We start from the raw sequence: 13,133 nt of genomic DNA, 5'->3' as shown, positions 1-13,133 counted from the left end.
AATGTTACAAAATAAAGTATTTCTGATGAAAATTATTAATTTTGCCATTTTTGTTTTCATAATTAATGAAGAACTGTTAAATTGTTATACTGTTAAATTCCATATTTTTCCTTAAAAAAAGGCCACATATCAATTTGCGATTAATCGCGAGTTAACTCAGGACAAAATGCGATTAAAAAATGTAATCGCCTAACAGCTTTTAATATATATATATATATTCCCTGTTTCTATTTTGTTAAACTGTTACAAAACCATGAGGAACTGCTGACGTCATAATGGGGGTAATGTAATGAGCCATGGGCTCCCACTGCTGTCATTTCCCACTAATATGCCTTCATGTGTAAAGCGATAAATCCTGGTACCACTTCACATTACATTACATTTTCATAGTTGTCTGCCATTAATTACAACGTAAATGTTGTATACACAGTAGACGAAAACCTAGCTTATTTTAGCTAACACCCGAAATATAATGTCAAAAGCAGTCTACCATTTGGAAAATTACGAATTAAAAGTGTGAATATTTCAACTGACAGTTGAATATATGCTGTTGTCTAAACCGTTTTATCTCTAAGTTGGGTTTTTGTAAAAACAAACTTCACCTTACATCTTCATAAATTCGCGGGTTATCTTAAAACCAACCTACCGCACAGAAAATCAAGGAAAAAGTGCATAGTTTTTGTCTGTGCTTAAAGAGAACTATGATGCATTCGTGTGTGCTCAGAAAAGACCCATTTCACATGACTTCCCTTGAATCACTTATTAATCAATAAATATGTTTGTCTTATTATATAATACAATGATCTTAAATAAATTATTATAAATCTACAAATCTGTCGGCAAAATACTGTAGCAAACAGAGTTTAGTTGTTTCTGTTACGAAATATTCGATTATTCGAAGCTTCACTGAACGTACCATTTAGAAACGTAAAATCAAAAGAGAGACAGGACACCGTTTCCCACAATGCATTGTTTTGTAGTCAAGGACGGTTTGCAGTCAGCGCAGCTCCAGATTTCCAGTTGCGTCTGCCCATGGACAGAATATATAATTAGACCATCATCTCTGGTGTCACCCATTGACTTCTATGGTCCCCAAATAAAGCCTGAATAGTCAACTCATGCCTGCAGCCAAATTGGTTGAAGTTAACTCCGCCTCATGCGGACGCGCTAAAAATCGGTAAAAGGGGCAGGGCCCTGTTGACTCGCTTGTCGTCTGGTTTGTTTTAGTCCACGCCCACAGCTGGTTTCAGTCAATTTGGGGAAAAAACATATTCTTTTTGGTGTACTTTCAAACGAAATTTCTGATTTATTTTGTAATGTTTTGATACATTTAGGAAAGTTCCATATTCATAAAAACAGATATTCATAAACCAGATTATCTTTATTACATTTTTAAGAGATTTGTTTATATTTTGATTCTTTAAAATTCATGAATAATAAAGCTAGAAACATTCTGACTTTTGTTGTTAATAATAGATTATATGAAAACCCTTAGTATTTATGTATGTTTATCTATTTTTTTGTATGTGTGTATATGTACAAGTACATGAAATTAATCCAGTAGCCATTTCTCATCTGTTGCCTGCAGACAGATGTTGAAAATTATTCTAAAAATCATAATAGTAAAGTTCATACTAAAGAGGAGAGGCATATTAAAATTCAACAGAATATTAAGCACAACCCCACTTCAGTCCCACTGACCGCCTTCATTTCGGGCACCTTTCCCCTTCACCTTTCATCATTGTTGTAATTAATGGGTTGAACACAGAAACTGTCATAACGCTCTTTGAATTACCTTTAGGAATTGATGGATGATGTGACAAAAAGAGGTCAAAGATTTTTCAAAACAGTTTAATTTGAATTTGAACACGCAATACATTCACAAATTTAATTTGAATTTCAACACACAAAAGATGTGTAAAAAATGTAGAACTTCAAAAAAGTTTTGTTTTTTTTGTATGGCTGAATACATTTTATAAATCAGTCAAATGGTGTAAGAACTAAAAGATTTACAGAAACACAAATATCAACAGGAGAACATGTTAGAAACGCTATATAAACAAAAAAACATTTGATAAAAAGGAGAACACATTTATTGACTGGATAATTTGATTTGCTGTACTGTTTTTCCCTCCAATATCAAATCTACGTTCAGTGGTTCAGTGGTCAGCTGTCTTCCATACATTGTTGTTTCTGCCTTCAAGTGGGAGATGGTGACCACGTCTCCCAGTGAAACATCCGTGATGGAGACCTCCCTCCATAAGCAGACTCGCACTGTAAACTCGTCCTGTGAGGATAACAGAACACAATATTTCATTAAAAAAATGAACAAATAAACCACAATTTAAAAAAAACAAGATTTTTCTGAAACGTTATTAAGATCACCTGCTTAATTCTGATGTTTCTCACAGGAACATGCTCTCTCCCAGACCGGATTTTCTTTACAGGCGAACACTGAAATAAAACAGATGAAGTCAGTTGGTACAAAAAAAAAAAAATTTTGTTTCTGTCAAAGGCTGCAGCAATAGTTAAAATTGCACTAAAAATAATTATCCAATTAATGATGTGATTTTTTTAGTCACTAACGCCTCATTTCCACTGACATGTTTAGAATGTACCAGGCATTTCTGGTGATTTCAGAGGGGGACATAATGACGGGTGGGGTGTTGATCGGTTGTGTATATAGACCAGAGTGGACCATACGACTCAGTGAAAACGAGGCCTAAATTTGTAGGAGAATATTTATTTAGGAAAAAAAGGTAATCAAATTCAGAATGTTTGTGAACACGTTTAAAAACTTTGAATAATTATGATAGCAAAATTATATGTTTAATCATCGAACTGAGTACATTATAAATCAAAATAAATCATGTGAGACTTTTCTGATAGATAAATAATAATATAAAAAAGGAGCAAGACAAACCTACCTCCACCACCACCCCAGCAACAGTCAGGAGGCCCCCTTTCTGTGTTGACTCCCACACGTCTACCACCTGGGAGGGAGGGTTGAGGACCCTCTCTGCCTCATCCTTCAGGTCAGAGCTGACTGTGATTTTAGACCCTCTGAAAAACTGGGTCTGTCTGGTGAGTCTAATGTGGTACGGAGGGGTTTCTCCGAGGAGGCCATACCCCCGGATTACATAAGAGGTTCCCTCCTGCACTTTACTCCAAAAGTCCTCAAACAACGTCAGTGTGGACACTGAATCGCTACCTGATATAGCAGCCACCCTGTTGGTTTTTATGGTAGCTGGCGATGCAGATGTATCTGAGATGTTCCACACCACCACCCTCTCCTCTTCCTTGATCTTAAGGACACATATGTGGAGGTTAGGGGTCATCCCTAAACATGCTCAATAAACATATTTAAAATCACTCAGGCTATTACTGATTATTAGGCTGATTATTTCAAAAGACCAATATATATCCACCATATATTCAAAGTTTTTGGAGTTCATCTGTTCTAGATGTCAACTGGATAGTAGTTTGGATAATCCCTTATAAATATTTAATAATAAATGACATAAAAACATATTTTTTAATTCTCAATAAAATGTACACTACATGAAGAATTAAATGTGTATATATATATATTAAATTATTTTTTTTTATATTCTATGTTTTATCTTTTTTCCTTTGACTGATATTATAAATAATATAAAATACATAATCGCACAGATCATCCTAAGGGGGAGAGACCCAGGTTTCCTCTCTGGCTCAGGCGCCGTTCCCCTCCCCCGCCAGCATTCGCCTGGCATCGAACCGCTGGGCTCAAACCATAGACTTTAAGAGGTTAATAACTTCTACCTGAAGTGATTCCGTTATATCGATGTCTGGTGCATTAAAAAGACTCATTCTTTTACTTATATTGATAAAATATGGAGGATTAGGGCCTCGAAAGCCATAGCCTCTGATGATGTACGACTTCCCTTCGGTGACTTTGTCTACGAATTCTTCAAATAATCTAATTTTGGAAACCGATTTTCCATCAGATATTATAGCAGCACTGTTTTTTTGCCAGTGCTGGCTGAGGCGTTGGACTGCTAAAGTCCCAGGTCAGAACTTTTGGTGCACTAATTTTTTTAATAATTACAATATGGAGGGGGGGGGGGGCTTTTGATAATGCGATTTTTGCTTGGTCCAAATTATTTTGGAGAGCGCCGTTCTGTAAAACACACACACAAAAAATGAGTTAAATGAATATAACTTCTTTCCAGTCTTACTCAAATTGCCGAATGTGACTTGTTTCACTATCCATCTGGCTCCTCCATAATGCCACAGTTTAAGAAGCATTTGACTTAAGGGCTGGATAGCAGGTAGGCTAATCCATAGCATGCTGGTAAATTGAGTATAAGTGTATTTGGAAGTGCTATGAAGCACAGAAGTTTATATTCAAAAGGCAAAAATGAAGTTATTCAATATGACACTTTGACCAATGACTACTGATGATGTTAACAGGTTGGTAGCAGATATCAAATTTAAAGACAACTTTATCCACGTCTCAGCTTGGGATATTTAGAGAAGCTGTGAACATAGTGAAACAATTTATATTCAGCACATAATCTAGCCCTATTTCTGCTAGTAGACAGCTCTCAATTTTGATTTAATTCTCAAACTCAATAATACGAAAGATTTTTTAATCATTTCATCTCTATATCTGTTAAGTCACTTACAAGGAAGTCTGGAGGAAAAGAAAATGAATAGTGGAGGTGGAGCGGCGGTACAGGTGGAGCGGCGTCACAGACGGAGCGGCGTCACAGGTGGAGCGGCGGCGGCACAGGCGGAGCGGTCTGATAATTCTGTTTAAAGAAATTTTACACTAAATTTAGAAAATGGGAGTTATGAGTATTCAACAGCAGAGTAAACATTTAAATAATATTTTTGTGCAATCTAATATATGCTAAATGTTACCATTACAACTGGTAAGATTACCTTTTTTTATTTTTGTAAAATTATGTTTAACAGCATTCAGCTGTTAGCTTTACAGGCCAAAACATGTAAACTGGGAGTCTCTTAAAGGGCTCTACCATGAAAATGTTACTTTGAGGTTTTAAATGCATTTTACTGTTCATTCCTCACTATAAAGAACCTCAAAACGACATTTAGGAGTAATCCTCCAAAAACCTGAGCTGTCTGCAGCAGCCCCTCCCAAACCCATGAAAACAAGCGGGTGGAAACGTGCTGACATCATCACGATGCCAACTGCTCCCTCCAGGAAGAGTCTGCTCTGACAGCTCCACCCCCAGACTAACAACCCTCAGTTTCTCCACCGATCCAGTGATGATCAGTAAAATAACTTTCATTTCAGATGCAGAATACCGTACATCTTCCAGTTGTGTCCTGTCTTCGGTAAATTCCAGCTCAAACAGGTGTTTGTTACTTTAGACGTGGGGCTCCTTCAAGACCCCCCAACCCAAACCGCCGTGCAGGATCAGCGTGTTTGCGTCGGACGGTTTAGGCCTCCGCGTTGTGCGTTAATTTCTCATAATGCACTCTTCGGAGGGTATTATCCCGCTTATACCATGGTCTTTACAAAATAAATAAACATTTAATCAATATTTAGTACTTTATTCTTGTTATTTCTTTGGTTTAGCTCATTATTTCACAAAAAAGCGGACTATTTGATCATCCGTGATGCGGTTTGTTGTCACGGTGATATGGAACTCGGCATGAAGCCGGAAGCCGTTACAGACCTCAACTGCAGCGGTAAAGTGTCGCTGTTTTGAAAGAAAGACCCGGACAAATTAGGATATTTTTCTTCTTTTTCTGACGTTAATCCTTCAGTGAGCAGCTAGAACATATTCAGCTTCTGTCTGTGTTTCATTTCACGGCAGGTTCGTTCTTCTGAGCTGCTCTAAAATGAGAAACTCCCTCTTGTGGTGAAACAGAAGACTACACCTTTCATGTTGAGTGGTGTTTTATTAGAAGGAGAATAACCAATTTGTCAATATTAATTTACCTTACAAAAGGAGAGGAATATAAATGCTGGTCGCTACAATAAGTTAAATAAAGCATCAGTTCAGAGAGAAAGTTCATCCATTACTGCTTGTTTTGTCCAGACGATGAAGGAATAACATGTTTTAAAGAAGCCTGCGCAGTGATATCGAACGTTTGGTCTGTGTGACCGGAACTTCTTTTTTAGGTGTGCGTTATTACTGTGCATTATCGCTTTTTAATGCACACCCAGCAGCCAATCAGAATCGAGTATTCACCCAGACCATGGTATAATCAACTTTAAAAGTTGTATGTAAAAATACATTTATTCTTTGAATTAAGATGCTGTCAGTTAAATACATTTTCAAAAAATGTGTTTTTCCATTTTTCTTAATCGAAGATGTTTTGGCGTCGGTGTAGCAATCATTTTTAGGGTTTAGGTACATTTTAGATAATTATTTTATTTTTGTAGAAATTTAAAGACAAACAGCATATGAATAGATTTTGTCTAATAAAACAAAAACTCAATTTTAAATTAATTTTAGATTAGTTTTTTGGTTGACATTTTCTTGTTGATTAAACAGGTAATTGATGTACAATAAACTATATTTTGCTTTAAAAAATACAGGAAATACACTATTTATCTACAAAACTGTAATGCAAAATCAGCACATTTTTGGGGTAAAATTCACATTTTTTTAATGTAATTCAAATGTACAGTAATTCCCTGTAAATCAATAATCCTTCATCAGTCATTTACTGTGCTGCTGTAATTTGTCAGTAATTCTCTGGTAACTGCAGCTGCAGCGTTTTCCTGTAAAAACAACAGTTTTTTTTACAGTGTATGTATAATAATTATTTGAAATATATAAATGTTCCCCACAGTTGGGTTCAACACTACAATTAATACAAAAAAGTTTACCTTGGTAATACTTTTATGAAAAATTACTAACCATTTTAACGCTAGAAAAAAGCCATTGGTTTGATGGAACGTTGGAAATCAAGAGATGAACCAACTGGAATCAAGGTTCACGGATTGAATCTCTTTGATCATTTTACCATCCAATGAAACATCAACTGTAACTTTATGTTTTTTCATTGATCCAGCAAAGGGCCCCACTTTTCCTTCGCCAATTCCAGGCTTTCTCCGTCATCAAGAAGGACCTCAAACAGTTCGGTTTGGAGGAGGTCTCCATCACCCCAACGATGGAGATCCTGGTCTTAGTTATTCTTGCTTTCTTTTTAGTTGATGAACATATAAAAAGACATAATCACCACAGTCATCATTTCAATACTAACAATAATACATTTCTATTTTGTAAAAGTTGAATGCCCCACTCGCATGTTTTTGGTGTTTTTAGCAGGTACTTGTAGCACTCTTTTGATAATGGAGGACATTTAAAAAAGTCTGTTCCTGAGTATTTCTTTCTTCATATTATGTTAGACCAGAAGCAGATAAAAAGCTCAGGCTTATGACACAGCAACTGCCAAAGTCTTCCTGCTACGCTTCTGATGCTATCCAGAAAAATAGATCGATGGACATTTTAGTTTCCTCGTCTGAGCTGCCATCAGGCTCAAACATGTACAGACAGATAGCTCCAATATTGCTCTGCATTTTTTGTTCTTACTACATTATTGCATTATTGTTAGCTCAGGGTTGTAAGCATATCTAAGATAGCAAGAAAGAGTGTAAATAAAACGATGATGTGATCTCTACAAACTAGCACCAACAGTTTCACCCACAACTCGGAGGCAAATTTCAATGGAGCTCCTGCTGAGCTGCAGAAGAAATGTAAAAAAAATGTTGCTTGTTCTACTTGTTCTGCTCATCCTTAAAAGCCTACTCATCCCTATGCTTTTATCATAAACCCAAACGTAACTGGAGTGAGACTTTAAGGAAAAAACAGGAAACATAGTTTTAATAAAGTAAAGAAAAAAAAGTAAATTCCCCAAAATGTTTTGATTTATCAATAACTTAATACTATTTTTTTCTGAAAATAAAAAGTGATTCAAAAAGTCCAGCACAATGATGCTGACTAAACTTTTAACAGAGCTCAGACTTCAAGAATCAGAAGACAATGACTTATTTCTGGAAAATGATTCTTTGGATTTGTACATCAGTGCCTGGTCATGTTCATCCCTTTAGGTTTCAGTTATGGATGCTGTTTGAATTACTTTAACATCTTTTATCAACCTGCACGGCAGTCTGGTTCAAAACAGGAATTAGGCTGGAAAACCACTAAGATACAAATCACAACTAATATTGCTCACTTCAAAATAGAACCCTTTTCACAATAAGAGCATGAATGTTTACCTCCAACTTAGTGAATCTTGTTGATTTAAGCTGTCTTCCGTCTGCTGTTTCATCAATCTTCATGTGACTGAAAGTCATGATGTCTCCAACCACCAGGTCATACATAGACGCCTCCCTCCACAAGGACAAGTTCATTGTCAATCCATCCTATTGAAGATAAGAAAACATCATACATTTTAAAACAATTTAACCGAATAAACAAATAATTTCAAAACCAAAATCCTCCTGAAATGTTTGTAAGATTGCCTGCATCACTTGAACATTCTTTAGTGGGACATGTTCTCTTTCAACGTTGATCTTTTTTAGACTGGATAACTAAAACAGAACAACCACAGTTAGCTTTTAACAAACACAAAGATACACTTTTTATATGTTGATAGCACAGACTTGGTCAGTTGATGAAAATGTTCTGTCAAAAGCTGCTACAAGCACATTAAAACCATTTACAAATAATTTATAATAATTATTTAACTTATTCATCTATGAAAGTGAAAAGAAAAACTTCCTTCTGTCACCTCCCCCTGACAGTGATGAGGCCCATCTGGTGTACACTCTTACACTCCCTCAAGGTGATGTCCCTGGAGGGAGGGTTTAGGATGTTCTGTCTCTTGGACGAGATCTGGACTGACATTGATGTCAAAAGACTGGAAGAACTGTGTCTGTCTTGTAACAGATATGTGGTATGGAGGATTTTTGTCAAAGAGGCCATATCCTCTCATTATGTAGGAGACACTCTGTTCCACCTTCTTGCTGAACTCCTCAAAAAAAGTTATTCTCATCAAAGAGTTTCCATCACTGATCACTGCTGCCTTGTTTTTCTTTTTAATTTCTCCAGGTGTCGCGGTAGCCCTTTCAAAGTTCCAAAACATGACTTTTGGCTCTTCTTTAATTTTGACTATCTGGATGTGTAAATTTGGCGGCTTGTAATAGGGGCTGTCTTTCTTTTGGACAGTAGTGTAGACAGGGTCATTCTGAGAAAGACAAAAATAAGTGTTATACATCTTTGAAAAGGTTTTCAATCACTTTTAAGGTGGGAATGTCTTTCATTTTTTTGCACAAATTAAAGTGGCTTTAACATACATACTTACAGTTCTTTAATTTTTTTTGTTTTTTTTAATCAAAGTCTTCATAAATTAATCAAAATGTGTATTTTTTTACACGTGAATACACAATTAAAAGTACACACATATGAAATGTATTGTATGAGTTGCAAACTACAAATTAGGCACACACAAATACCACACACACATAAAGAAACAAGTTACAGATCAAGAATTACGCACACACAAGTCCGGTGAGCTTGAATTTACTATTTTGTAATCTTATTGGCCTGTTTTCAATTAAAACAACTTACAATTAAGAAAAAAATGTGAAAAAAACGAAATCATCTAGAAAACCCTTCAAAAAGTGTATCAGAGCAAAAATGTTTGTGCTAACCAACAGAATTACTGAGTAATAGCTGTGCATTTCTCTAATTTTTTATTTATTTTATTTTTTAGAAAAACTGAGGTTTAAAATATATGTAGCAGTTGAAAAAAATATTCAACAAGTTGTAAAATGTTGAACAAGTTATTATTTGAATGGTATTTCTCTATTGACCTTATTCCGGGGGCCTCTCATGTAAAAGGGATTATGGGTGAAACCAGGGGCGGAGTGGGACAACTTTTCAGCCCGGGAGTTTACTGGTCAAGCCCGGCCCATTTTATATTTTTCGCCACATGAAAGATTAGGCAAGCATTTAGAATGTGTGTGTGTGTGGGGGGGGGGGTGTCATAAATAACAAATAAATAATTATAATAAAAACTTGTTGTTTATCAGAAATATCTCCCTGTATGAAAATGTGAAGGAAAATGTGACTTTTTTTTAATATTTGAAAAAACATCCTCATAATAACTCCAGAATCTACAGCATAAATCACCACATAAGAAGTGAACTAGTTTCTTCAATCTTATTTGTTACATTGTCACAGTCAATGGACATGAGATTTTATATTTCTGTTGACATGAGCATAAATGCCTCCAAGTGGTCCTGACTGAGCATGCTCCAGCCTGTTTTTAATGAACTTCAGAATGGAGACGGTTCTGACATGAAACTTGGGAAAATAAAAGCTGAATGAGAATGTGAATGTCAGCACAATATCTGGGTATCCACCAGTGAAAACGTTATATTGTGTCAGTATTAGGGCTGAGAATCTCAGAGTCACTCCTGATACGATGTGATTCATGATACATGGCTCACGATAACAACAGTATTGTAATATGGTAAACATTGCAATAATTACCTTGGTAATTTATGATTTATGAAACACAAATGTATCTCTTTATTTTCTTCTAAATCTTTTAGGAATAAGGTCAATAAGATGTATTTAAATTTGCTTGATACAATATGAATGTCATGTATGTGTAATATAAAAAGCTTTGGACCTAATATCGATCCTTGAGGAACTCCACAGTTTAAACTTAGCAGGGATGATGTAAAATGATCCAGTTGTACGAACTGCTGCCTGTTTTTAATGTAACTGTTGATCCAATTTAATGCCAGTCCTCGTGTTCTACGTCTCTCCAACTTTTTTACTAAAATGTTGTGATCAATGGTGTCAAAAGCCTTTTTTAAATCGATGAACACTCCCACTGTGAACTCCTTATTGTCTGTGTAATTTATAATTTCTTCTGTTAATTGCGTTGTTGCCATGGAAGTTGATCTGTTTTTCAGAAACCGTATTGATCATCGGACATTAGCTTATGCTTTTCAACAACATTTTCCAGCCTTGTGAGGAATACTTTTTCCAGTATTTTTGAAAATTGTCAGAGTAAGGACACTGGTCTGTAATTCTAGAGTTGATGTTTGTCCCCTGATTTGTATAATGGAATTACTTTACTATTTTCATTTTCTCTGGAAACGTGCCTGTTTGAAAGGATAAATTACAGATGTAGGTTAGCGAGTCAACAATGACCTTTTTTACTACTGTCATATTAATTCAGTTACAGTCTGTAGATGTTTTGTTTTTGAATTGTTTGACGATTTCTAGAATTTCTTTTGCTTCTACAGGTCTCAAATAGATGGAGTTTTTATTTCTCTTTATGTGGTGTTCAGCTGTTTCCTTTACAGATTCACTTGTATGATTTATTTCATCGGCTAACTTTGGTCTTATTTTTACCAAACATTGGTTAAATTCCTTTGTCATGTCCTGAATATTGTTGCATATTTCGTTTCTACTGACTAAAGAGTCTGGATAATTTGTTTTCTCTTTGTTTTCTAATAACACGGTTCAATACTTCCCAGATTCCTTTAGTATTTGATTTATTCTAAAATTCAAAATTTTATTCTAAAATTCTAAATTCATTTATTCTAAAATGTTTGTATAATAGTCTTTTTTGCATGTCCTCATTATACTGGTTAGTTTGTTTTTATATATTTTTTATATCACTGTTCCGCTTCAACAGTTCTGTCTTTTAAAAATTATTTGTACAAACCGTTCATTTTTATGCATGCATTAATTAGTCCCTTTGTCATCCACGGATTTTTGTTGTATTGTTTCTTCCTACAGGATTTAGTAATCGGGCATTTTTGTCATGTAGCGAGGTAAAATCCTGCATAAATTTGTCGTAAGCTGCATTGACATCATGACATTCGTACAGGGTTTTCCAAGTTTGTGCTTGTAGTTCTGATTAAAATCAATTTATTAAATCCGCTTTTAGTTTTCTTTTATAAACTACCTGCTGTTTTTCTTTTGTATCTCTACAAACACAGTCATAGTTAGCAAATACTGGAAGGTGGTCTGTCACAGGGTGGATTTTAATTTTCTTATATGTATTTTATTTGGGTTTTTAATTTTCTGGCTCTGCTCAAACTGACTCTAAAAGCCAGTGAATGCCCCACCAACGAACTGATGAGCAACAGCTGTGGGGCAAGGTGGCTCTCAATTCAATTCAATTCAATTCAATTTTATTTATATAGCCCAATNGCAACGACCAAGCACTGGGTAACGCTCACCCGGAAATGACGTCACAGTGTTGGACGCTTTAAAAGGACTAGCAGCAGAGCCAGAAGGGAGGAAGGACGCCAGGCACAGGACTGACATGGAGGACAGAGGGGAGCTGCATCTGGTAACCCTGGGGTAACCCAGGCCATAGTAAACATGATGACACTGGCTATACTCTTAAAAGAAATCTCAGCATTTTGGGCCACCATAGGTGTCTGCACCAACCAATTCAGGTGGGAGCACAAGGTCTCCTTCAGCTTGTGGTAACACTACCTTTACATCCTGCAGTTTCACCTTTAAGAAAACCCTGCTTTGAACCTCCAAAGGAGGCATCAACAGTCACCTTTGGAGGGACAACCAGACTGCCCTGCTTCCTAGAAGCTCATTTGCCTTCCACTCACACACATTGGAGGAGGCATCCAAAAAAAAAATTGGCAGACCTACATGGGTGGCTGCGGGACAAATTGCTCCTATCCACTGCACCTCACCTCAGTCTACTGAGGCCCATGGTCTGCTCTCAGGCAAGCTACGCAGGTTCTCTCCAGTGACAGAAAGCATGGTTTCTCAGGACTCCAAGGACATCCTTTCCTGTTGCAGTTTGCTCCCACCTGTTAGCAGGCCAAGGTATTCAGCCTAACCCATGCTCCAGCTCCATCCACCAGCTCACATTTGGCACCCAAGGTGCACTGGGGACAGACATCATCATCGCATTTGTAAAACCCATGTCCTCTGGGTCCTGACCCTGCACAGTGATCCAATCCTGCCAACAACGCCAAATGTCACGAGTCGTAGGTTCCAACTCTTTGAGAGATCGGATGCCGTGCAGGAGTCGGGACAACCAGGTTCAACCAATTCAGGGGAAATGAAAGTTTATTTTGTCCACAGGGTTTTTAAAAAATATATATA

The 13,133-nt window shown here is 36.4% G+C and overlaps 1 protein-coding gene across 1 annotated transcript; it reads right to left on the bottom strand.

The window, feature by feature from the left end:
* Nucleotides 1–1,694: 1,694 nt before the first annotated feature.
* On the bottom strand, nt 1,695–5,011 carry LOC112139715. The gene is made up of 4 exons (XM_024262549.2): nt 4,671–5,011; nt 2,928–4,162; nt 2,386–2,454; nt 1,695–2,287 (listed from the first exon to the last, which is right to left on the bottom strand). The coding sequence occupies exons 2-4, from the start codon at nt 3,336–3,338 to the stop codon at nt 2,093–2,095; spliced, it is 675 nt and encodes a 224-aa protein (XP_024118317.1). The 5' UTR covers nt 3,339–4,162; nt 4,671–5,011; the 3' UTR covers nt 1,695–2,092.
* Nucleotides 5,012–13,133: the final 8,122 nt, after the last annotated feature.

Source organism: Oryzias melastigma, unplaced genomic scaffold (assembly GCF_002922805.2).
Source record: "Oryzias melastigma strain HK-1 unplaced genomic scaffold, ASM292280v2 sc00398, whole genome shotgun sequence".
In the NCBI taxonomy this organism is placed as follows: Eukaryota; Metazoa; Chordata; class Actinopteri; order Beloniformes; family Adrianichthyidae; genus Oryzias; species Oryzias melastigma.
Note: the sequence above shows the minus strand (reverse complement) of the source record. Positions and strands in the feature narration are given on the sequence as shown.